Raw genomic sequence first — 24,929 nt, forward strand, 5'->3', positions numbered from 1 at the left:
GTGGAACAGACCCCACATTCGTCTGTGTCCCAGTGTCACTGTCCACCAGCAGCCCTGAGTTGCCATGATCCCAGTGATTGACATGGTGGGAAATCTGTACCTCAGTTGTTCTGCCAGCTGCCGGTCCACAGCACAGAGGGCACAGGGACTGGGAGCAGGTGGGCAGCAGGGCGTCTGCTCAGCGCCTTGCACACAGCTCTTCCTAAGAGAGGTCGTAGGTTATCTTCATTCATTTGTTAGGTAACTCATTTCATAAAGTGGAAAATATATCTAAAATATATTTATTGTATTTATCACAAACTTAACTACCTGAATTCTGTTTCAAGGTTAGATGACATAATAGCTATATTTCCTATCTGAAAATTTTGCTATCCTGAGGTTAGTAATGCCCACCCAGTATTACTCTTTCACTCTTACCAAAGATAACCACATGTCCCTTTGGAAATGCATATTATTCAAATAGCTATATTCAAGTTGCTATTGTTTAAAACACTGTAGTATTATAGTGTCTTTGAATTGTATGACCTTATTTAGGGACACTTTTTTTTTCTTTTTCTTTTTTGGAGATAGAGTCTCACTTTGTTGCCCTCAGTAGAGTGCTATGGTGTCATAGCTTACAGCAAACTCAAACTCTTGGACTCAAGTGATCCTTTTGCCTCGGCCTCCCAAATAACTGGGACTACCGGTGCCTGCCACAAAGCCTGGCTATTTTTTAGAGACGAAGTCTCACTCTAGCTTAGGTTGGTCTCAAACCTGTGAGCTCAGGCAGTCCACCCGCCTCAGCCTCCCACAGGCGTGAGCCACTGCGCCTGGCCCAGGGACACTTTAAAACTGGCACTATGTGGCTTCTGTAATTTAAAAGCATAGGCAAGCTTCATGGGCTGATTTTTCGTCATCTGTAACCAATATACACAACACTCATTAAAGTTGCCTTGAGGGTCAGGTACAGTGGCTCACACCTATAATCTCAGCCCTTTGGGAGGCCCAGGCTAGAAGATTGCTTGAGGCCAGGAGTTTGAGACCAGCCTGAGCAATATAGAGAGACCTTGTCTCTACAAAAAATTTTAAAAGTTCCAGGAGTGGTGCATATCTATATTTCTAACTACTCGGGAGGCTGAGATAGGAGAATCAGTTGACCCCAGAAATTTGAGGCTACAGTGATCTATGATCACACCATGCACAACAGTCTGGGCAACAGGGCAGGACTCTTATCTCAAAAAAACAAAACAAGGGCGGCGCCTGTGGCTCAGTCGGTAAGGCGCCAGCCCCATATACCGAGGGCGGCGGGTTCAAACCCAGCCCCGGCCAAACTGCAACCAAAAAATAGCTGGGTGTTGTGGCGGGCGCCTATAGTCCCAGCTACTCGGGAGGCTGAGGCAAGAGAATCGCTTAAGCCCCGGAGTTGGAGGTTGCTGTGAGATGTGTGAGGCCACAGCACTCTACCAAGGGCCATAGAGTGAGACTCTGTCTCTACAAAAAAAAAAAAATTTTCTTGAGTATAACTTGATAATTTTGCATTCACTTTTAAGAAAATGAATCATTGCACCCTACCTCCAAAGCGTTATCTAGCACCTTCCTTGGTCATGAGTCTGATTCTATCTCCTGCAGATACCGAGTGGCAATCTGAGTGTGTTTGGCAATAGTGGAGCAGCGCAAGCCAGGACCATGCAGCCGCCGCCACAGCCACCAGTGCAGCCTCTTAATTCCTCCCAGCCCAGTCTCCGTGCTCAAGTGCCTCAGTTTCTATCCCCTCAGGTCAGACCTACATCCAGGCCCCACTAAGCAAGGAGAGGCAGAGGTGTTGGGTGGGGTCTTTCATCACATTGAAGTCACTGTTTTAAAGTGAGAACCAAATTAACATGCATCTATTTTAACCTGTAAAGCAGTGTTCGCTTACAAAGCAATAGTAAACTGATTCTCCTGCTCCAGGAAACATTTTCAGAGCTTGTTCCATGGAGGGCCTCAAGCCACCCAGACAGGTGATAGGCATTCACCTGGTCAGAAGCAATAGTGAAAAGGGAAAAGATGTGCCCAACACACTACCAAGAAAGCAAAAGCTGTTTGAAGTGCCCACTACGGTCTGGCATTCTTCTGTCGGAGAAAAATAAACCTACTTTCTTGCCTAAGAGATCTCTATTACCAGGAAGGTATCTGAGATTTCTAAAGCACCTTATTTTCAGCCTATTTCAAAAGAAAACGTGCTCATCCATCAGTCTTCTGATTGTAAAATTCAGGTGAAGTTTCAGGTTAGTTTATGGGAATATGCTGCCTTAGTCCATGCAGGCTGGTATAATAAAATACCTCAGACTGGGTAATTTAGAAACAGCCTGGATTTATTGCTGACAGTTCTAGAAGATGGAGTGCCTGCAGGCCTGTTGCTAACAGCTGATGGCTCAGATGGGTCCTCACAGGGGCGGACAAGCTTCCTTGGGCCTCTCTTATAAGGGCTCTAATCCCATCCATGAGGTCGCCTAATCACTTCCTCCCAAAGCCCCCACCTCTTAATAGCACCAGCTTGGGGGTTAGGTTTGCACATGGGAATCTGGGAGGGGCACATGCGCAGACCATAGCAGGTGGTAAGAAGCAGCACGAGCACACGGACACATCAGGTGTTCACTGGAGCAACTTTCACCAGAGAATTGTTTGAAGCCAGGTTTGTGCACAGAGTTGAAATGGGTAGAGCCTGGTAAAATCACAGTTAAAATTAGTCAAATGCATTAGTTAGGGTGCAAGGTAAGCTGCTATAACAATCAGGCCTCACAAAAAAAACAACCGTTGAAACACGCTAGGTGTTCATCTCTCTCTCACATAAAGGTGCAGAAAGGAGCAGCTCTGGGCCTGGGGGGGATGTCTAGGCAGCACCTTTGTGCAGGTGGCCTGGAAGTTGGACAGACCACTTCCAGTCAGATCCCACTGCCCGAACATAGTGCCATGGCCATACCCAGTCCAAGAGGTGGTGGCAAAAGGAGCAACTAGCAGTCTCCCCGAGCCATGTAAACCACCATGTCCCAAATGTCAGTCATCTTCCTACCATCTCACTGTTTTTTTCCATATTTTTATATTACCTGTACTATCACATTTTTTCCCTTCAGTTGACTTGCTTTTTTAATTTAAATTTATTTTTAAATTTAAGGAAACTTTATGTATCTCCCATAAATAGAAAAATCAACATTTTTCTAATATACATTAGATAACTATTAAACTAAAAAATGCCCAACCATGTTCTCCCTAAGACCATCTTACATCCCTGCACTGTAAAGGTACACATCAACGCTTTGGAAAACATCGAAATAGCCAGTGCCAGGTCCTGACTGATTGAGAGCAGTGAATTCAGTTGAAGAGATGCACTCAGTGGGAGGTGAGTGACAGGTCCGGTCTGGCAGAGAACCACAGGGAGGCTGGGGGCAATGTCTGCCCCCATGGTAGTACATGGCAAGTTCCCGAGCACATGCATTTGAGAAGGGCTTACTGGAACCCCTGGTGGGGTGGCAGCTCCCACAGGGCCTGGTCCAGGCAGCCTGTGTGGGAAACACGCGTCTGCCACCTGTGATGAGACTGCTTCCCTGAGCTCATCTTACGGTCTTCAGACCTTAAAGCAGGCCGGGCCGGGCCAGGAGAGCCTGGGGTATTTTCATTTTGGCAGAATATGAAATTAATTGCTAACAGGAATGACCCAAAACCTTAGAAAATTAATTTATAACTAAAATACTTGGAGGAAAAACCTCTTTGAAGACCAACTTTCATTGCTTGCTTCTTTTCTTCCTTTCTTTCTTATTCTTCACGTTAACTACTAATGTTAAAATATTCATAAATACTTCAAAGGTTTTTGAAAACAAATACAGTTGTCATGTAATCAGTTTTAAATATTGAAAAACTACACAGGCTCAGCGCCTGTAGCTCAAGTACCTAAGGCACCAGCCACATACACCAGAGCTGGCGGGTTCGAATCCAGCCCGGGCCCGCCAAACAGCAATGACAACTACAACCAAAAAATGGCCGGGCGTTGTGGCGGGCGCCTGTAGTCCCAGCAGCTGGGGAGGCTGAGGTAAGAGAATCGCTTAAGCCCAAGAGTTGGAAGTTTCTGTGAGCTGTTACGCCACAGCACTCTACCCAGGGTGATGGCTTGAAGCTCTGTCTCAAAAAAGAAAAAGAAAAGAAAAATTACGCGGACAAGTAAGTATTTTCATATAGAGACACGGTGGCTAATAGTATATTTTATGTTAAACAGGTTCAAGCACAGCTTTTGCAGTTTGCAGCAAAAAACATTGGTCTCAACCCTGCACTATTAACCTCGCCAATTAATCCTCAGCATATGACGATGTTGAACCAGCTCTATCAGCTGCAGCTGGTAAGTGAACAGATTGTCCAAGTTCAGAGTAAAGGGTGCGTATTCTCTTGACATTGGTGTAGCCAGCACCAACACACACTGATGCAAGTGTAACCAGAGTGCTGTTTCACATCAGGGTATGTCATTGAGACTTTCGTGAAGTTTTTCACTTACGAGTGTTTTTGACTAATGTTGTAAATTTTTTGGCCTCTTTATGTTGAGAAGGTCTATTAGATCTTATAACTAGGCATGTCTTTTCTTTTTTTTTTTTTTGTAGAGACAGAGTCTCACTGTACCGCCCTCGGGTAGAGTGCCGTGGCGTCACACAGCTCACAGCAACCTCTAACTCTTGGGCTTACGCGATTCTCTTGCCTCAGCCTCCCGAGCAGCTGGGACTACAGGCGCCCGCCACAACGCCCGGCTATTTTTCTGTTGCAGTTTGGCCGGGGCTGGGTCCGAACCCGCCACCCTTGGCATATGGGGCCGGCGCCCTACTCACTGAGCCACAGGCGCCGCCATCTTTTTTTTTTTTTTTTTTAATAGAAGCAGGATGTCACTCTGTTTCCCCATCTGGTATATAACTCCTGGACTTAAGTAATCCGCCTACCTCAGCTTCCTGAATAGAATAGACATGGCTTTTCATTTGTGCTGTCAGGCGGAGTTGCTCCTCTGAACCACAGAACACAAAAAGTCATTTGAGTAATTGTTTCTCAGTTCTTCCAAGTGTAGTATACACAAATACCATTGTAGAAGCACAGGAGAAAAATTGCTTCTTGCAGAGGTGAGGAAGCTGTGGCCTTCTGATTTCAAGATCTTTCTTTTTGAAGCATCAAAGAGCAAGAAAAGCTTCATCTTGCTCTGCAGCATCCCTTTTAAGTAAAGGATTTGTTCTATAAAATTTGGATTCGGTCAAAAGGCCACACGTAAGGATGAGGAAGGCCATAAGTTTCTTTAGGCCAGGTGATACGTCCTAATAATGCTTGAAAGTTTTCTCACTTAATATATCTTTTGGCAGCGCCCATAGCTCAGTGTTTAGGGCGCCAGCCACATACACCGAGACTGGCGGGTTCAAGCCCGGCCCAGGCCTGCTAAACAACAATGACAACTGCAACAAAAAAATAGCCAGGTGTTCTGGCAGACTCTTGTAGTCCCAGCTGCTTGGGAGGCTGAGGCAAGAGAATCGCTGAAGCCCAAGAGTTTGAGGTTGCTGTGAGCTATGTGACACCACGGCACTCTACTGAGGGTGACAAAGTGAGACTCTGTCTCAAAATAATAATTTTATATATATATATATATATGTAGTGTAATCTCTAATTTATATGTGTGTGTGTATATATATATATATATATATTTTTTTTTTTTTTTTTTTTTTTTTGCCTCAGCCTCCCGAGTAGCTGGGACTACAGGTGCCTGCCACAATGCCAGACTATTTTTAGAAACGAGGTCTCATTCTGGCTCAGGCTGGTCTCAAATCTGTGAGCTCAGGCAATCCACCCACCTTGGCCTCCCAGAGTGCTAGGATTACAGGTGTGAGCCACCATGCCCAGCCTTAACTTAATATATCTTACATGTTTTCATTTTCAAACACACTTACTTGACTTTACCATAAAATATCATGTCAATATCCCAGATGCATACTGAATTTATAGACACTAAATGATCAAATATATTAGTCCATGTTTTAATGTGTGGGCACCTGATTTATTTAGAATGACCAGGAATCATGAAGGAACCCGAAAGTGGTGGGAGTCCAGTAGGCAGAGTCATTGCCATAAAACCTTTGCTCCTAAGAGAATCCTCCCACTTTGCCATTTTTTAGACATGGACCCAACAAGTTTTGCATCTGTTTTTTCTGTAAGCAACAGGGGAGGATGGGAAAATGGAAGGACGTATCCTGGAGACACATTCTGTGTGTCCTCACTTTAATAGAAGAACAGAGAGCGCTGGATGTCAAGTCCGGACTGTGGCTTAACCCTCAGAAACCATTTCTGTAGCCATCAAAAGAGAGGTGTTTACCCAGTGGTGTGGTGGTGAGCTCTCACTGTGGCTGGGTGGTGCACCTGTGCAGTCAGCAATGGCTCGAGACCACTGACCTCAGGAAGGGAAGGAGGCAGCTGTGAGAGTAGGCACACAGTAGCTTAGAACTGTTGCTGTGGAGGGACCCCACTTGCTGACCCTTAAAGATATTGCAGGTGTTGCTGTGTTCTGACGTTACACAGAGCTGAATACCATACTAATGTGCTAGAACAGTGGTTCTCAACCTTCCTAATGCTGCATACCTTTAATACAGTCCAAAGGGGTCACGACCCACAGGTTGAGAAATGCTGCAAATCTTTCAGTCTTGAGGACTATCAAGAAAATCTGTTTCTCTTCTGTTGACTAGTGGATCAAAAAAAAAGAAAGAAGCCTGGCCTGGTAGTTCACGCCTATAATCCTAGCAATCTGTGAGGCTGAGGCAGGTAAATTGCTTGAGCTTGTGAGTTCAAGAACAGCCTGAGCAAGACCATGACCCTATCTCTAAAAAATAGCTGGGCATTGGGGTGGGCACCTGCAGTCCCAGCTACTTGGGAGGCTAAAGTAAGAAGATCACTTGAGCTGAAGAGTTTGAGGTTGCTGTGAGCTGTCACACCATGGGACTCTACCAGGTGACAAAGTGAGATTCTGTCTCAAAAAAAAAAAAAAAAAAGAAAATCTTGGGTTATACCCTGTTTCCCCGAAAATAAGACAGTGTCTTATTTTAAGGTGTGCTTCCAAAGATGCACTAGGTCTTATTTTCAGGGGACGTCTTATCTTTCCTGTAAGTAGGTCTTATTTTCGGAGGATGTCTTATTTTCGGGTAAACAGGGTACTTAGTGTGTTCTATTTTTAGAAATTAGAAAAATAGAACATTTTTCAGAAAAATAAAGTTTCGATGCTTCCTAAGATTACATTTTAGGGACTATCAGGATTTGCTGAAGTGATGATATTTTATTCTTCCATAAATTATAGATTGGTGAGGTAGTTCTAATAGTGTAATCTCTAATTTGAATTCTACTTTAATAGTCCTTTTGCCAAAAATGCCACCAAAAATCTTCCTAAGAAAAAATTTGACACTTAACCAACATTCTCAGATAATCAAATGATCCAACCTTTTGCATTAGAGTGTATATCAGAAGAATAAATAAGAATATTGTGTATATTCTATGTAAGAATCAGAAGAATAAATATTGTCATCATGTGAACCAGCTCAGTAGATGGCAGGTTTATGTGACAGAAGTGCCCACAAATCTGTATTTTAGGTTCTTCCTCAGCTTTAGTCCCATGATATTGATGAAAATCCCATAGCTTCCCAATACTCAGCTGTGTAACAGGTGTTCTCTGACCCCGGGGACAGCCTGTCACCAGCACTCTGCCTTGTTGTCTAGGTTGTTCTGAACTTTATAAGAACAAAGGGGGTTTTTTTGGTTTGGGGTTTTTTTTTTTTCATTTTTAGTTTATATGAACTGAGCAAAAAATTTTGATCTCTTCATTAACTGAAAAATAGTTGCTGACAGACCTCATTACTAACACTAAGCAAAGGTATTGACTAAACATTTCTGTGTTAAAAAAGTTTTAGGTGCAGGCATGGTGGCTCATGCCTACAATCCCAGCACTCTGAGGTGGGAGGATCACTGGGGCTCAGGAGTTTTAGGCCAGGCTGACCAAGAGTGGGACCTTGTTTCTTCAAAAATTAGAAAAAACATTAGTCAGGTATTGTGCTGTGCACCTGTAGTCCCAGCTACTTGGAGGCTGAGCCAGGGGGTTAGATGGGTTGAGCCCAGGAATTAAGAAGTTTCAGTGAACTGTGATGACCTTACTGACCTCTAGTGGGGATCAGAATCACAAAAAAACATTTTTTTTTTTTTTTGGTAAGACACTTTGTGCGTCCATTCCACAGTGTGCTCAAACCACGGTATGGTTACAGTGGTTCTCAACCTTCCTAATGCCGCAACCCTTTAATACAGTTCCTATGGGTTGCGACCCACAGGTTGAGAACCTCTGGGTTAGGCGATCAAGAATCACAGCCAGTTTCTCTTTTTTTCTTTCTGACTTCTGTCAGAAAATTAAACCATTTGTCAATGCTTTCTTATTTCAACTCTCTTCTTTCTGTCAACAGGCATACCAACGTTTACAAATCCAGCAGCAGATGCTACAGGCCCAGCGTAATGTTTCCGGACCCATGAGACAACAGGAGCAACAAGTACGTGTTGTCCAGCTTGATTTTCATGACTGGTTATAACTTTCCTTGATAGATAGAAAAGATGCTAGTTGATGAACTGTCAGATTGTCGTTGGTTTTCCTCTAGTCATGCCTTCCCTTTGAGAAGTCCAAGGATCAGCCAGGGAGGAGGTTGGCCTGGCCCTGGGGGCCTTAGCCTAGACACAGTGTAAAATGTGCTTGGCCCTGAGACTAGTTGTGAGCATCGTGTCCTACGTACCCAGCTGAAATGCGCATGTCTCTGCCTGCCAGGTCGCGCGCACAATCACCAATCTGCAGCAGCAGATCCAGCAGCACCAGCGCCAGCTGGCCCAGGCCCTGCTCGTGAAGCAGCCACCACCTCCGCCGCCACCGCCGCCGCACCTGTCTCTACACCCATCTGCAGGCAAATCGGCCATGGACAGCTTCCCCCCCCACCCCCAGGCTCCTGGCCTCCCCGACCTGCAGACCAAAGAGCAGCAGTCTTCACCCAGCACCTTTGCTCCTTACCCTCTTGGTGAGTCTCGGTGGCCTTGACCAGCCACACCAGGAGGAGGTACCTGGAGGCTATATGGGGTGACCACGACTGCGCTTCACTGTCCGAGTGACTGGAAGGTGCTGGACATGCAGCCCCAGACATAGCCGCAAGGCCTCAGGGCTGCGAAATGAGGGAGCAACGCCAGCTGCGTTCAGTAGAGCAAGAGTTTTGCTAGCACCATAATACCTTCAGTATAAAATCTTTTCAGATAGAAGCAGTAAAAATCCCTGAAGTCTTATTTCTATTGTCACATCTGCAGTTTGTCCCATTCCTGGTTTACTCTGTAATGTTCTTTATCAGCTACTGGCCCCCAGCCTAAACTGCAGAGAAGAGTTAATAGCAGTTTTCCAGTGAAAGTATTCAGATATACATAAATCAAGCACTTCTTAAAAAGCAGTTGTTCATACAACTCCTATAGTATAGAATGATTTATATAACCAGCCAACTCAGCACATGTGGGTTGAACATCTAACTTGTAAGAACACGCTCAGCACATAAAATCCGACAGTCAGCAGGAGGCATGATGCCCACCTCCAGTTCAGGCTAGCCAGGAGAGACGCAGAATACACAACTGAAGGCCGTGTGGAAGAACTACCATGGAGGTACAGTTTAGTGAGTTGATGCTGCGAGGGCTAACTTGCTGGAAGATCCAGAAGCTAGTGAAGGCACTTCAGGCTTGTCTGTTGAGTGCTGCTGTAGATACTGGACCAAGGGAGTTTCCAAATGCATCTCTAAAGGGCAAAGGCTGATGGGGTGATAGTGAGTTTGTTATCAGCTGATAATGTCCATTTCTCTAATAGTACTAAACGTCTCTGCAAAGACTGGTATATTCTGATCACACAAACACTTTCTACTTGGCACTTAATGAACTGGGCATGCCTCTAATATGAAGTGGGTAAACCCTAGGCTAGATGACCTTTCCCCCTTATCGTGCCTCATCCTTTAGTGCCCTTTGGGTCTAAGACTACATCTGGTAGCTAAGACCTGACATGGGAATCAGGCTGCCTAGATTTGTAGCAAACACTTTATAAAATGTCAGCTACTTAATGTTGTAGAAATTGTTTAAGAAACAAATTCCATAGCCGGGCGTTGTGGCGGGCGCCTGTAGTCCCAGCTACTCGGGAGGCTGAGGCAAGAGAATCATTTAAGCCCAGGAGTTGGAGGTTGCTGTGAGCTGTGTGAGGCCACGGCACTCTACCGAGGGCCATAAAGTGAGACTCTGTCTCTACAAAAAAAAAAAAAAAAGAAACAAATTCCATTGCATCTATTATCCTAAAGTACTTTAACTTCAAGCTCCCTAGTGTTCATCTGTCCTCTTAACCTGTGTTTGGAGAATAAAGTACAATAATCTTTACTCTTTTTTGTTTTAATTTCAAAGTATTACAGGGGCACAAGTACTTCTGGTTACATGGATGACTTTTATAATGTTCGAGTCATGTTGTAAGTGTCCCTGTCACCCAGGTAGTGTTCATTGATTCCGTTAGGTAGATTTTCACCCATCCACTCTTACCCCTCCCAATAATCTTTATTCTTTTTATTTATTTATGTATGTATTTATTTATTTATTTGCAGTTTTAACCCGGGCTGGGGTTGAACCCACCATCCCCAGTATATGGGGCTGGCGCCTTACCCCTTAAGCCATAGGCACCACCCTATTTATTTATTTTTATGAGACAGAGTCTCACTCTGTTGCTCTCCTGGTGTAGAGTGCTCTGGCATCATAGCTCACAGCAACCTCAGACTCCTAGGCTCAAGCGATCGATCCTTTTGACTCAACTTCCCAAGTAGCTGGAACTATAAGTGCCCACCACAACGCCTGGCTATTTTTAGTAGAGATGGGGTATCGCTCATGCTCAGGCAAATTCCTGATCCTCCCATCTAAGCCTCTCAGAATGCTAGGATTATTAGGTGTGAGCCACCATGCCTGGCCTCTTAAAGATATTTGTGTGTGTGTGTGTGTGTGTGTGTGTGTGTGTGTTTTGGCCGGGGCTGGGTTTGAACCCACCACCTCCGGCATATGGGACCAGCGCCCTACTCCTTGAGCCACAGGCGCCACCCTTAAAGATTTTTTTTTATAGAAAGAATTTCTGCAGTGAATCTTCAAAATTAGATAAAAGATAATTTTGATAAAATTTTATAATATTCACAATAAAGTTACAAATATATTGGGCTGGGTCCAGTGTCTCACACCTATAATCCCAGCACTGTGGGAGGCTGAGGTGGGTGGATATCTTGAGCTCATGAGTTTGAGACCAGCCTGAGCAAGAGTGAGACCCCCTTGGGCTGAAGCAAGAGGATTGCTTTAGCCCAAGAGTTTGACGTTGCTGTGAGCTATGACAACATGGTACTCTACCAGGGGCAAGAACGTGAAACTCTGTCTCAAAAAAAAAAAAAGTTACAAATGTATTGAAAACAATAAATAGCTTATAAAGTATAGGAAGTAGGAAACTTCTCCTATACAATTGCCTATTTTGCTGGCTGTCAGTATTTCTCTGCAGTGGCACCTGTGTTGAAGAGTCTATTAAAAACTGAACAACTCACATAAAGAAGCCAGCAGCCCAAGGCTCCCACTCACCTTTTTTCTTCTAAGTTCAGCCTCTGTTTCTTATTCTCAGTTCCTTTCATCTTCGAGTTTATTGCCTATGTGGAAGAATCAGATATATAAACAGGAAAAAATGATCTTCATGCCCAGTGATATTTAATTCATGAACTCTTCAAGAGCAGACTGGTAAAGCAGACAATACTTGAGTGGCAAAAGAAAAATCAGAGAATGGGATTTAAGCTTGAACTTTACACGAACTGGTGGGATTTCAATAAATAAGGAGGAAGGGTTTTCAAAAAAGGGGAAGTCACACCCAGGAGAGGGAAGGAAAGCGACCTGGTATGCAGCAAGGGCCAGGCCAGTCTAGCTGACCTAGGGAGGGATCACAAAAACCAGAGAGGAAGTTCAAAGAGATGGCTTGGGGCCAGATTGTGGATTTTGAAGAGCTCTGAAGGCCAGGCTAAAGCCCTGATCTTGTCGACACCTCGCCTGACTAGATCTGTTTGAGTGGAAATAGAGGTAGCCTATAAAGCAGAGATTGCAGGTAGGCAGCTCCTTGCCAGTATCAGACTTGCAAAGGTGTTTTGTTGGGTCTACAAAGTGTATGTGTGCGTATGTGTATGCATATGTTAATTGCCAGCATTCACAAATTGGGAAGAATGACTTCCAGATCCTCTTGAAAACAACCTGGCCACAGTGGGTCTGTGCTCCGTATGGCAATAACTGTCTGCCCTACTGGCACCTGGTTATTTTGACGGGGCAGACACTGCCCAGTTTGCCACAGTCCCCACCATGCCCACTTGGCTCCTGTAGGCATTTGAATTTGCAGCCTCTGATATAAAGGACCACAATGTTCAACACCTTCCTTAGTAAGGCTCACTTGGCTTATATACCGTATGGCATATGTGGACACATGGTATGGGATATGTGCACGTATCCATGGGAGCTGCAGCTGTTAGAAAATGACCAGTAAATCCCAATTACACTTCTGTTGGTTACTCCCTTTCAGCTGAGCATCTGTCCCACACCTAACTGGCATCCCAATTACACTTCTCTTGGTTACTCCCTTTCAGCTGAGCATCTGTCCCACACTTAACTCGCATCCCCATCGAGAGCTCTTTTCTTCCACCTTTGTATCACCATCTTCCCCATCATCTTTATTAACCTGGCACAGTGCAGGTGGGTCCCTGGCAGAGAGATGAAACCAGGAACATCAGCTCACCATTCCACCAGGGGTAGATGGAAGCCCCCGCACCCTCAAATAGTTCAGTTCCATAAAATGAACTATTTGGATATTTAATTCATAAACTTTTTTTTTTTTTTTTTTAGATAGAGTTTCACTTTGTCACCCTTGGTAGAATGCTGTGGTATCATAGCTCACAGGAACCTCAAACTCTTGGGCTTAAGCGATTCTCTTGCCTCAGCCTCCCAAGTAGCTAGGACTACAGGCGCCTGCCACAACACCAGGCTATTTTTTTTTTTTTTTAATTTTTTTGAGACCATCTCATTATTTCACCCTTGGTAGAGTGCAGCGGAGTCACAGCTCACAGCAACCTCAAACTCTTGGGCTTAAGCAATTCTTTTGCCTCAGCCTCCCAAGTACCTGGGACTACAGGTGCCCGCCACAACACCTGGCTATTTTTTGTTGCAGTTGTTATTATTTAGCTGGCCTGGGCCAGGTTCAAACCCGCCACCCTCATTGTATGTGGTTGGCACCATAACCACTGTTCTACGGGCACCGAGCCACCCAGCTATTTTTAGAGACAAGGTCTCGCTCTGGCTCAGGCTGGTCTGGAACCCATGAGCTCAGGCAATCCACCTGCCTCGGCCTCCCAAGTGCTGTGATTACAGGCGTGAGCCACCATGCCCAGCCCTAATTCATAAACTTCTTAAGAACAGACTTTGATAAAGTTAACTCATTAAAGATAGAATTGAATTATCCCTACCAGTTTGTTCTGTAGGTGGTACTGTGGAACTCTGGAAAAGGTTTTGTTTTGTTTTGTTTTTAATCTGGTGAGTTTCCTTATGCTATCTCAAAATCAGAAAAGATTTTCCTGGCCAGGCACAGTGGATAGCTTGAGCTCACAAGTTGGAGACCAACCTGAGCAAAAGCGAGACCCCATTTCTACTAAAAATAGAAAAACTGAGGCAAGAGGATCGCTTAAGCCGAAGAATTAGGGGTTATCATGAGCTATGATGCCACAGCACTCTACCCAGTTTGACAGCTTGAGACTCTGTCTCAAAAATAAAAATAAATAAAGAGCTACTCTTTAAAAAAAAAAAAAGATTTTCCTGATTGTTTGTTCTATTTTCCTATGGACTCTGATTGAGAACCCTCAGAACCATGTTCCCTTAGCACTGAAACAGTAAAATGAAGAGATTCATGGATCTTACTTAACTAAAGACTGTTAGCATCTGTGGCTTAATTTAGGAATAATACTCCTAGAAATAGATGTTTGTTAAGAAAACAAAAAGTGTTTTTTCACCAGAGCTAAAAGTTACAGTTAAAGTCTTTGGCTATGAATGAAGACTGAGATAGATTCTCTGGAGAACTTTAGAATGAATCATCATACAGGAGTAAGTATTCCTTAACAGCGTCTCTGTTTTCAGCTGGACTGAACCCAAACATGAATGTCAGCAGCATAGACATGACCAGTGGTTTGTCAGTGAAGGACCCATCTCAGTCCCAGTCACGCCTCCCTCAGTGGACACACCCCAACTCCATGGATAACTTGTCCAGTGCTGCTTCTCCCCTGGATCAGAACCCTGGCAAGCATGGTAGGTCTTGGCTGGAGTGCCTGCCTTGGGGTTACTACCCACTCTGTAATGGATTAACCTGCTTCGGATCAAACTCATTCTACATTTCCAAGAATTCAGTCTGAAAGTTGAATTTTAAAAATTCCATTCCATTACAGAGCACATAAGATCTCAACTAGTCATACTTCTTTTTTTTTTTTATTTTTTGAGACAGAGTCTCAAGCTGTTGCGCTGGGTAGGGTGTCATAGCGTCACTGCTCACAGCAACCTCAGACTCTTGGGCTAAAGTGATTCTCTTGCCTCAGCCTCCCAAGTAGCTGGGATTACAGGCGCCCAGCTATTTTTTTGGTCATAGTTGTCATTATTTGGCAGGCCTAGGCTAGGTTCAAACCCGCCAGCTCCGGTGTATGTGGCTGGCGCTCTAGCCACTTGAGCTACAGGTGCTGAGCCTAGTCATAATTCTTGAACGAACCAAATTTCTTGAATCCCAACCATCAGATCTTAGTTAAAAACCCAGAAATAATTGAAAATGCCCAAGAACAGCGAAGAATATAGGTCACAGCCTGGGTGTTTTTTGTTTGTATCTGTGTTTGCCAACCAAAAAATTGAATCTGCTTTAAAGGTCTTTCAGTAAGATGATAAAACACAAATATAAAATCAAATGCTTAGGAAGGAGGAAAGAAGCAAAAATACTAACCATAAGAGGTAATCTCACTATTAAGCATTAAATTCAGCTCCGAACTTCCTGGTAGAATAAATAGCAAAGGAAATTTAATAGTTTATATTGCTTTCTCCTTATATAATGCATTCTAAAAAGAAAAAAGTTACGGGGCGGCGCCTGTGGCTCAAAGGGGTAGGGCGCCGGCCCCATATGCCAGAGATGGTGGTTCAAACCCAGCCCCGACCAAAAACTGCAAAAAAAAAAAAAAAAATCACTTCTAATGGTTTATTTACGGAAAATCGTCATGAATTCTGGCACTTTCTGCAGCGGGAGACAGCTCTGTTGGCTGTAGCTGGTTGGTTTGATCTGTGTGAATTTAGCGGCCAAATGGTTCTTCCATAGTGGGAGTAGCAGACTAACCAGAGGGCGCAGAGACAGCAAACCTGGGATTAGCAGAGCCAGTGGCTAACCACAGAGATTTACAAGTCATCCCCAGGAAGGATTGTTATGGGCAGCTTCCCGTGGTATGGATATGTGTGGGGTTTTTATTTTGAGACAGTCTCAGAGTCTCTGTCGCCCTGGGTAGAGTGCCATGGTGTCACAACTCACAGCAACCTCAAACTCTTGGGCTCAAGTGATTCTCTTGCCTCAACCTTCTGAGTAGCTGGGACTACAGGCGCCCGCCACAAAGCCTGGCTATTTTTTTTGTTGCAGTTCTCATTGTTGTTTTAGCAGGCCCCGGCTGGGTTCGAACTCGTCAGCCTCGGTATATGTGGCCGGCGCCGTAACCACTGTACTACGGGCACCACTCTGAATATGTGTTTTATAAAGATTTCCAACTTAAGCAGGCCTTCAAGGGATTTAGTCTTCCAAGGACAGAGTTTGAGCTGGCTGAAACAGTGTCTGAATCTTAGAGAATCCCCAACAGACCCAGCCTTCCAATTAATGTCACTCTGAAGAACGCAAGGCATTCAACCTCGCTGGGAAGGCTGGCAGGGCGTCCTGCATCTCATGTAAAGACTGCTCACTGAGTTCTGTGCTTCTTGTTGGCTCGCAGGTGCTATCCCTGGAGGTCTGAGCATTGGGCCTCCAGGTAAGTCCTCCATTGACGACTCATATGGCCGGTACGATTTAATCCAGAACAATGAGTCACCAGCCAGTCCTCCTGTAGCTGTTCCCCATAGCTGGTCACGTGCCAAATCTGACAGTGATAAAATCTCAAATGGCTCCAGCATCAACTGGCCCCCAGGTAAGACCAAGCAACACCTTTGTGTGACAGTGGGTCAGAACATGCTGAGGAGTGTGATCAGGCCCGAAAGGAACAGAAACCTGAGCTAAGGATTCTGGACACACTAAGCCCGCAGCTTGGGCATTTCTACTGGAAATGCATATGTCAGATCAATCTGGGGTCTGGTTGGCATCAGTGTTTTTCTGTAGTCCCTTAATTCACTATACGAGGAAAGGGGAGGCATGGTGTGTGGGGGAGGGGTGGCATGCTGTCTGGTAAAATTACTCAGACCTTGTCTGGAAACTGTCTTAATGTGGTAGCCATAACACCTCACTCTAGGTTGTTACAAAGGATTGATTGCTTTAATGAAAGAAAGTCTAAAATTTGCCTCTTTATTTAATTAGCAGATTATAAAAATTTCTACAAACAGGGGAGAAAAAAACCTTTGAGAATGTCATGAAGCAATGTGCAGCTGCTCTGACGTGTGGCTTCTCGTCTTGGTTTCCATAAACAGAATTCCACCCTGGAGTTCCATGGAAAGGACTTCAGAATATCGATCCCGAGAATGACCCTGATGTCACTCCTGGCAGTGTCCCCACTGGGCCTACCATCAATACCACCATCCAGGATGTCAACCGCTACCTCCTCAAGAGTGGAGGTGAGGAGAAGGGGCCTCCACCTGCCTCTCTGCTGGAAGGTCTCTCAACACCAGGGGCGCCAGGTTGGGCTGTGAAGCAGGAGTGGTGTAAGGCACATTCCATGGGCCTTTTCTAATCCTCCAGAGCAGCATAAGAGGGTACCAGATAGTGAGTGTAGGGAAAATAGGAATGGATTGGGGTGAGTGTTTTGCTGGATTTATTAACAGATCATGTTTTTTCATGGAAATGTCATCTCTGACAAGTTTTATCACAGCATTCCATTACGTGGTAAGCTACATTACCATAGGTATATATCACTAATAAGGCCACGGGATAGTTCCCAAAACATTAATTTAGGTTTCCTACCTGAAGCATGACCGATTGGAACCATATGTTGCTTCTGTGGTTCTTTAAAGTGATAGTCTTCTACATGTGTCCTTGGTTTGGACAGAAAGCCAAATAAATACAGATTACCTTCCTGTTTATTGCTCTGATCTAATACTGGTGCTCCTGCTCTTGGGGATAGGTGGGTAGTGTGGGAAAGGGCGCAGCGCAGGATGGCAAGGGGCAGGCTGAGGTGCCAGCCAGAGAGAGACCTGCTGCTCCCTGTTAAACTCACAGTGGCACCAGGGTTGTTGCCAGAATGAGGGAAGGCCAGTCCGTGTATTGTGAGGACTGTTAAGAAGTGGGATCCAGGCTGTGCTGGTCCAGGCAAAAAAGTGGAATCTCCAGCTGCAGGATTAAAAAGATCAGCCAGCTGCCCAGCCTGGCAGCTCCAAGCTCTGCATGTACACCGTGTGACTTCCGAAGGACCTGGCATTTTTGATCATGTGAATGCTGTGTGTTGGCGGGTCCCAAGCCTGCCTTGGCATACATACATCAGCGGTGAGCGGTGGACAGTGCAGGCCCTTCCTCTGCCCCCAAATGACCCAAGCTCCAGGAAACCTTTGTTCCTGGTGCCCTTCATGGTTGTGTTTCCAGACACGTTAGGGCTTGTTACTGAGAGGAAGGTGAGTCCAGCAAACAGACCTGCATGTGGAGGGGGCTCCCTAGGAGAACCACAGCATGTGGCCACAGCCCATCTCTGCAGATCCACGCCTCATCAGGCCCTCTGTGTTACAGGGACAGAGTGGCCAGCGGGATATAAAGTACAAAGAGAAAAAAATGAGAAAGAGAACCACAGAAGGAAAACAGTAAGAAACAGCCGGGTGGCGCCCGTGGCTCAAAGGAGTAGAGCATCTCCCCCATATGCCAGAGGTGGTGGGTTCAAACCCAGCGCTGGCCAAAAACTGCAAAAAAAAAAAAAAAAGAATGAATGAAAGGAACAGCCACAGCTGTCTGGGTGTTGGCTTGTTTATTTTACATATTTTTAACATGGAATTTTCTGGTTTCTTCTATTGAATGTATCAGATGAGAGTTTTAACTTCCTTTTTTTTTTTTGCTTTTTATTTATCGCCATTGGCACTAAATTCTGACATATTACAAATTTTTATTAGCCCAGCATTTGGCTGTTATTTATAGTTGTAGCCCGTATGAATTGAGTATTAGCAATAAGAGGCAGAGTCATGCTATTTTATACCATTGACACAGACACTTGATTGAGAAAGGGAAGTTAACTGTAATCTTATGTTGCAACTAAAATCTCAAAACTAGAGCACTGCTAACACAGAAGTACCCTGCTATTAATTATAAAAGAAATACTCCATGTGGCTAATAGTAGCTAATTCTGAGATCTTAGGCGCCTGTGGCTCAGTGAGCAGGGTGCCGGCCCCATATACCAAGGGTGGTGGGTTCAAACCCGGCCCCAGCCGAACTGCAACAAAAAAATAGCTGGGCGTTGTGGCGGGTGCCTGTAGTCCCAGCTACTCGGGAGGCTGAGGCAAGAGAAACGCCTAAGCCCAGGAGTTGGAGGTTGCTGTGAGCTGTGTGAGGCCACGGCACTCTACCGAGGGCCATAAAGTGAGACTCTGTCTCTACAAAAAAAAAAAAAAGATCTTAGGTATAGTATGTGTCTCTGGTAAATGAAAGAAGAATGTTTCAATTCTTTTAAAATTGAAGACCTACAATAAATTTTAACTTCATCAACTCTGGTACCCTCATTCTAAAGAGATTGCATACAGCAGGACAGCTGCCAACAGCCGTGCCGTCTGGAGATGCCACCTGCCTGGAGTCGAGGTGAAGGACACCCCTGAGGTGGTTCTGTGCAGAGGGGCTTCTGTGGCTTTTGAGAAGCCATCAGATTCTATTTGTAGTAATGAATGTAACAAACGGACTATTCCCATGTTCCCCTCTGCCAGCCAGCATCCACACACAAGTGATGTCATCGTCCAAGTCAGGAGAGCTCTTCCCATCCTGCTGTCACCCAAACTGGCACCATTACTCCATCCTCAATCTTCTTCTCCAGCTGCTTGCTTGCTTCCCTGAATCAAGAGGGAGAGTAACATTAAAACAAATAGGCTGGGGCTCAGCACATACACCAAGGCTAGAGGGTTTGAACTCAGCCCGGGCCTGTCAAACAACAATGACAATTACAATAAAAAAATAGCTGGGCGTTGTGGTGGATGCTGTAGTCCCAGCTACTTGGGAGGCTGAGGCAAGAGAATCACTTAAGCCCAAGAGTTTGAGGTTGCTGTGAGCTGTGACATCACGGCACTCTACCAACGGTGACATAGTGAGGCTCTGTCTCAAAAAAAAAAACAGGCTGGGCCCAGTGGCTCACATTTGTAATCCTAGCAGCCTGGGAGGCTAAGGCAAGAGGATTACTTGAGCCTAAGAGTTTGAGGTTGTTATAAGCCACAATGCCACAGCACTCTACCCAGGGCAACAGAGTGGGACAGGGACACTATCTTTGAAAAAAAACATAGGACTGAGCCTTTCCCTTGTTTTCACAAAGAACCAAGGTGTCTTAAGGATGGCCTGTATGGCCCCCAAGTCTCCCAGGTATAAGGACAAGCTTTTCTCAGAGGAGAAAACTGCAATTCTAGGGATAGAGTAACTCAAGTTCATATACACAGTTACTAGGACAGGCATCTTTTCATTATTCCTTTATTACAAAAGAGAAACAGGAACCAGGTATGGTGGTATGTGTTCCTAGTCTTAGCTGCTCAGAACACTGAGGTGGGAGGGTCGCTTGAGCCCAGAAATTCAAGGCAACCTGGGCAACAGAGTAAGACCCTATCTCTAGAATATTTTTTAAAAGGGAGAAAAATATGAATGAGAGCTAAGGAAACAATCAAGTTAGAAGAAAATGCTTAAACCAGGTATGGTAGCTCATGCCTGTAATCCTAGCACTCTGGGAGGCCAAAGCAGGTAGGTAGCTTGAACTCAGGAGTTCAAGACCAGCCTGAGCAAGAGCAAGACCCCATCTCTACTAAAAATAGGAAGAAAAAAAAACTAGCTGGGCGTTGTAGTGGCACCTCAGGAAGTCTCAGCTACTCAGGAAGCTGAGGCAGGAGGATTGCTTCAGCCCAAGAATTTGAGGTTGCTGTGAGCTATGACACCACGGCACCCTGTCTCAAAAACAAACAGAAAACAATGCTCAGATTTTATGGCAAATTTTATAGTTTGTTTTTTTTTTTTCATCTTATTTAAACAGGAAATCAATGCAATCCTTAAACCCCTGATATGGTATTTTAAACATTCTGACAATTCTCTTCTCAGAGCAGTTCATGCTGTATGTTATCTTCGCTTCCTTGGCGTTCAGAAATATCCCAGGCTTCCCCACATGGATGCAGGGATTCCAGATAGGAGACATGATTGTGTCTTCCTTCCCACATCACAGTTTCATTTTCAGGCTTCTGTCAAATTAGCAGCTGATGGAAAGATTCATTCTTGGTTATTAAGAGTCTCAACGCCCCAAGCAGGGTTCAGTGGCTCACGCCTATAATCCCAGCACTCTGGGAGGCTAAGGAGGGTGGATAGCTTGAGCTCAGGAGTTCGAGACCAGCCTGAGCAAGAGCGAAAGCCTGTCTCTACTAAAAAAATAGAAAAACTGAGGGATTACTTGAGCCCAAGACTCGGAGGTTACTGTAAGCTATTATGACGCCAGGGCACTATACCTCTTGGGGTTGCTGACCCGCAGGCTCCTGCCCGCCTCGCTTAGTCCGCGTTTGGTTCTGCAGGGTCCTCCCCACCGTCATCTCAGAATGCCACGCTGCCTTCCTCGAGTGCCTGGCCGCTCAGTGCCTCCGGCTACAGTAGCTCTTTCAGCAGCATCGCATCCGCACCTAGTGTTTCAGGTATGGCACCGGCCTCTCCACTTGCAGGTAGCTTTTCTTTCTTTCCCCAAACAAAACTTTGACAGGCCCCCAGTTTTCCTGGTGTTCCCTTTACTCCCTGAGCTGGGAGGCCGTGTTGTGTTAAGGAGAATGGGCGTGGGCTTTGCCTCAGAACAGCCACCATACCTGCCTACAGAGTGGAGCGACAGTATCTCCCCCAGGGCTGCCTCCCCTCTTCCTTACTCCCATGGCTACAGGGCAGGGGGCGTATGGGCTCTAAACTTACAAAGAGTAGAACCTGCCTGCAGAGTGGAGCAACAATATCTCCCCCAGGGCTGCCTCCCCTCTTCCTTACTCCCATGGCTACAGGGCAGGGGGCGTAAGGGCTCTAAACTTAGGAAGAGTAGAACCTGCCTGCAGAGTGGAGCAACAGTATCTCCCCCAGGGCTGCCTCCCCTCTTCCTTACTCCCATGGCTACAGGGCAGGGGGCTTATGGGCTCTAAACTTACAAAGAGTAGAACCTGCCTACAGAGTGGAGCGACAGTATCTCCCCCAGGGCTGCCTCCCCTCTTCCTTACTCCCATGGCTACAGGGCAGGGGGCGTAAGGGCTCTAAACTTAGGAAGAGTAGAACCTGCCTGCAGAGTGGAGCAACAGTATCTCCCCCAGGGCTGCCTCCCCTCTTCCTTACTCCCATGGCTACAGGGCAGGGGGCGTATGGGCTCTAAACTTACGAAGAGTAGAACCTGCTGCTGAATTTGGAGTGAGGGATGCTAGAGACCACAGTAGGTCTCGCCATTAACACCCAGCACCCAGAGCCCAACTGATCTCCATTTCCTGGGTAACTCTCATGTCTGAAGTATTTCCATATTGCCACAGACCGTGCAAGGCTTTCAAATGTGAAATACCTACCATTCAGGTTTAGAGGAAAATTTGGAATTACTTATCATAAAAATTCAGAGGAATTTGAATCTGAAATTTTTAAGACAAAAGATATAAAGAGATATAGACACATAAAATGTGTAACAAGGTGGCGCCTGTGGCTCAAGGAGTAGGGCGCTGGTCCCATATGCCGGAGGTGGCGGGTTCAAACCCAGCCCCGGCCAAAAAAAAAAAAAAATGTGTAACATATTTGTTAATAAATACAGAACTTAAATAAGGGGATTTATTGTTTATATAAAGTCCTTCAGATATATTTCTGTATTCCATTAACCCTCTCATCCACATTGTTTTAAAACCAGTGTAAGAATTCTATACGAATTCTTCTAATACCCATACTGAGAAGAGAAAGTTTTAATATAATTTAGCATCTTATTTTAAAAACAAAATGAACAGCTCAGCACCCATAGCTCAGTGGTTAAGGCACTGGTCACATATACCGGGGCTGGCAGGTTCAAACCTGGCCCGGGCCTGCTAAAGAACGACAGCTGCAACAAAAAAATAGCCAGGCGTTGTGGTGGGCGCCTATAGTCCCAGCTGCTCAGGAGGCTGAGGCAAGAGAATCGCTTAAGCCCAAGAGCTGGAGGTTGCTGTGAGCCGTGACACCACTGCACTCTACCAAGGGGGACGTAATGAGACTTTGTCTCAAAAGGAACTTCTGGATTATTTTTATTTCTTCTAGTGTTGACAAAGGGAGGGTGTATTTAGACCTTTAGTATTTTCGTGATCATTTAGCTAAGAGAAAGGGCAAAGTCTTCTTTCCTAAATCTAAGGCAGCTTTTCATGGCGTTTTTCTTTTTCTAACCAATGGCACCTTTCTAAGCTGAGTATTCATTTTGAAGTCAATCACCTCCAGGAACCAGGTTTGGAGGGCCCCTCCCAGGTACATATGGGATCACATTTGTGTGGCCTGGTCTCTGCTATACTGTCCCAGAAGGGAGCGTGGGAGTCCACAGAGACATCGGGCATTGTGTTGCCTGTGCTGGGCCCCTAGGCCAGTGGGAGCAAGTATGCAAGGGTCTGGGCTGGGGCTGCTGGTGGTTGGTGGTTTTGTTTTTTCTTCCAAAGAGCCTTGAAATAGTGCTTCCTCAAACAACATGCCAAACCTCAGCCTCAGGGTTCCTGCGCCATGTCCATTTTCCACAATTTGATGTACAGAGAGCATCTCTAGGAGCTGTGGGTGAGAGCAGTGGGAGATGGGTAGGCATGACTATGTCGGACAAAGCACAGCCGAAAAGGGGGCGAATACTCAGAGAAACGGCGTGAAGGAGAATGTGTGTGTGTTATGCTTTTGACCTTGACTTATTTGTTACATTTTAAGATGCGCCCCAGTAAAAATAGGTTAATAAGTTGACCTTTGAAAATGCTGTTTTCCTGATGTCAGATTTGTGTCTGGTACATTTAGCAAACTAAGTGTCAGAAATACCAGCAGAGTCGGCAGTGGACACATGTAGACTGTGTCTCTGGATGGAAATTGAAGAGTGCTCCCCGTGGTCTCACTTAAAGGAGCTTTACAGGGTATTCCTCTTTTATTGCGGTCTGCTAGTGTCAGAGGCACTCTGTATGGGTCCCTAAACACACCCATGACTTAGGCTATTCTTTGTGTCAAGAATGCATATGGTCCATTTCTCTGCCTTTCTAGGTAAACTGTCAGACATTAAATCGACATGGTCCTCGGGCCCAGCCTCCCACACACAAGCCTCTCTATCTCACGAACTGTGGAAGGTGCCCAGAAACACTACTGCACCCACGAGGCCACCTCCAGGGTTAGCCAACCCCAAGCCTTCCTCCACCTGGGGTGCCAGCCCCCTCGGCTGGACCAGCTCCTACTCCTCGGGTAAGCTCTATGCCCCTCTCGTTGTCCCTGGAGCCTACGAGGGTTGGGAGGGAGCCAGGGCCACCCAGACTTCTCAGGCATTGGCCAGGTGAACCACATAGTCATATCCACCCACACCGGCCGCCTCCATCCTCAGCAGTGCTATTGCCATGCCCTGGGCCCTCAGGGGGAGGCCAGTGCACCCCTGTAGGCTCCCTCCCCTCGGTGCCCCATCAACCAGCACAGGGGCTCGATTTCTACTTTTTAGATCTGCTTCTGCATAAGCTTTCATTGGAGCATAGGCCTTTATAGACTAAAAACAAAACAAACCCCACCAATTGGAAAACCCTGGCTCTGTCAGAATATTGCAGCTCTACAGGCTTCCCTCAGGCGCCACGTGCGAAACCTTAGAGATGGAAGAAACGGTCTGGGAATTTAAGAAACTAATGATTTAAATCAGCTACAGGTAGTTTGAAAATAACTATTTTTCAGCCTTTTAATAGCAGCCCTTTGGATTTACTGTTTTATTAACCAGTAGAATCACAGAGTGTTCATTCCTCACATAAGGCCAGGGGTGAGCAGAGGTGGGGCCAGACCTTTCTCAGCAACTCTCACGCTCCTGAGCACACACCTCAGACACAGACAGGGAAGCACAGATCTCCTGGGCTGGCGGGAAGGTCCAGCAAGTCAGGGTTCTCACAGGGCAGTGAGTTTTCAGAGGTTGAGAAAGGCTGTCCCAGAGCACAGGGCCAGTCATGCTGCCATGCGCTTTGGGCAGGCTTGGGGACCAGGGAGGGCCCGTGCCATCTGACCCCCAGCCCCGTCAGTGGAGCTCTCCCCACTTGCTGTTCAGGTTCTGCTTGGAGCACCGACACCTCAGGAAGGACCAGCAGCTGGCTCGTTCTTCGAAACCTCACTCCCCAGGTACGGGCACTGGAGTGGGGGGGATGTGACACTGTCCACAGTGTGACTGTGTGTGATCTGAGAAGAGTCCAGAAGTGAGTAGCCCTCAGTGAAGATGACGGAGCGCCAGTATCACCCCCATGTTCCT

At 45.8% G+C, this 24,929-nt stretch overlaps 1 protein-coding gene across 11 annotated transcripts in view; it reads left to right on the forward strand.

Moving 5' to 3' along the window:
* Positions 1–24,929, forward strand: part of TNRC6C (trinucleotide repeat containing adaptor 6C) — a 154,216-nt gene that overhangs the window by 125,478 nt on the left and 3,809 nt on the right. For 6 of the 11 annotated variants that reach the window (XM_053570524.1, XM_053570526.1, XM_053570535.1 and 3 more), the window contains 10 exons: positions 1,609–1,755; positions 4,229–4,348; positions 8,463–8,546; positions 8,816–9,059; positions 14,233–14,400; positions 16,098–16,289; positions 16,783–16,926; positions 21,028–21,144; positions 23,705–23,899; positions 24,732–24,802. In XM_053570524.1, coding sequence (XP_053426499.1) covers positions 1,609–1,755; positions 4,229–4,348; positions 8,463–8,546; positions 8,816–9,059; positions 14,233–14,400; positions 16,098–16,289; positions 16,783–16,926; positions 21,028–21,144; positions 23,705–23,899; positions 24,732–24,802 — 1,482 coding nt within the window. The remainder of the gene's footprint in view (positions 1–1,608; positions 1,756–4,228; positions 4,349–8,462; positions 8,547–8,815; positions 9,060–14,232; positions 14,401–16,097; positions 16,290–16,782; positions 16,927–21,027; positions 21,145–23,704; positions 23,900–24,731; positions 24,803–24,929) is intronic. The other 5 variants (XM_053570528.1, XM_053570530.1, XM_053570529.1 and 2 more) reach the window with 2 other exon arrangements.

This window comes from Nycticebus coucang, chromosome 18, assembly GCF_027406575.1.
Source record: "Nycticebus coucang isolate mNycCou1 chromosome 18, mNycCou1.pri, whole genome shotgun sequence".
Classification (NCBI taxonomy): domain Eukaryota; kingdom Metazoa; phylum Chordata; class Mammalia; order Primates; family Lorisidae; genus Nycticebus; species Nycticebus coucang.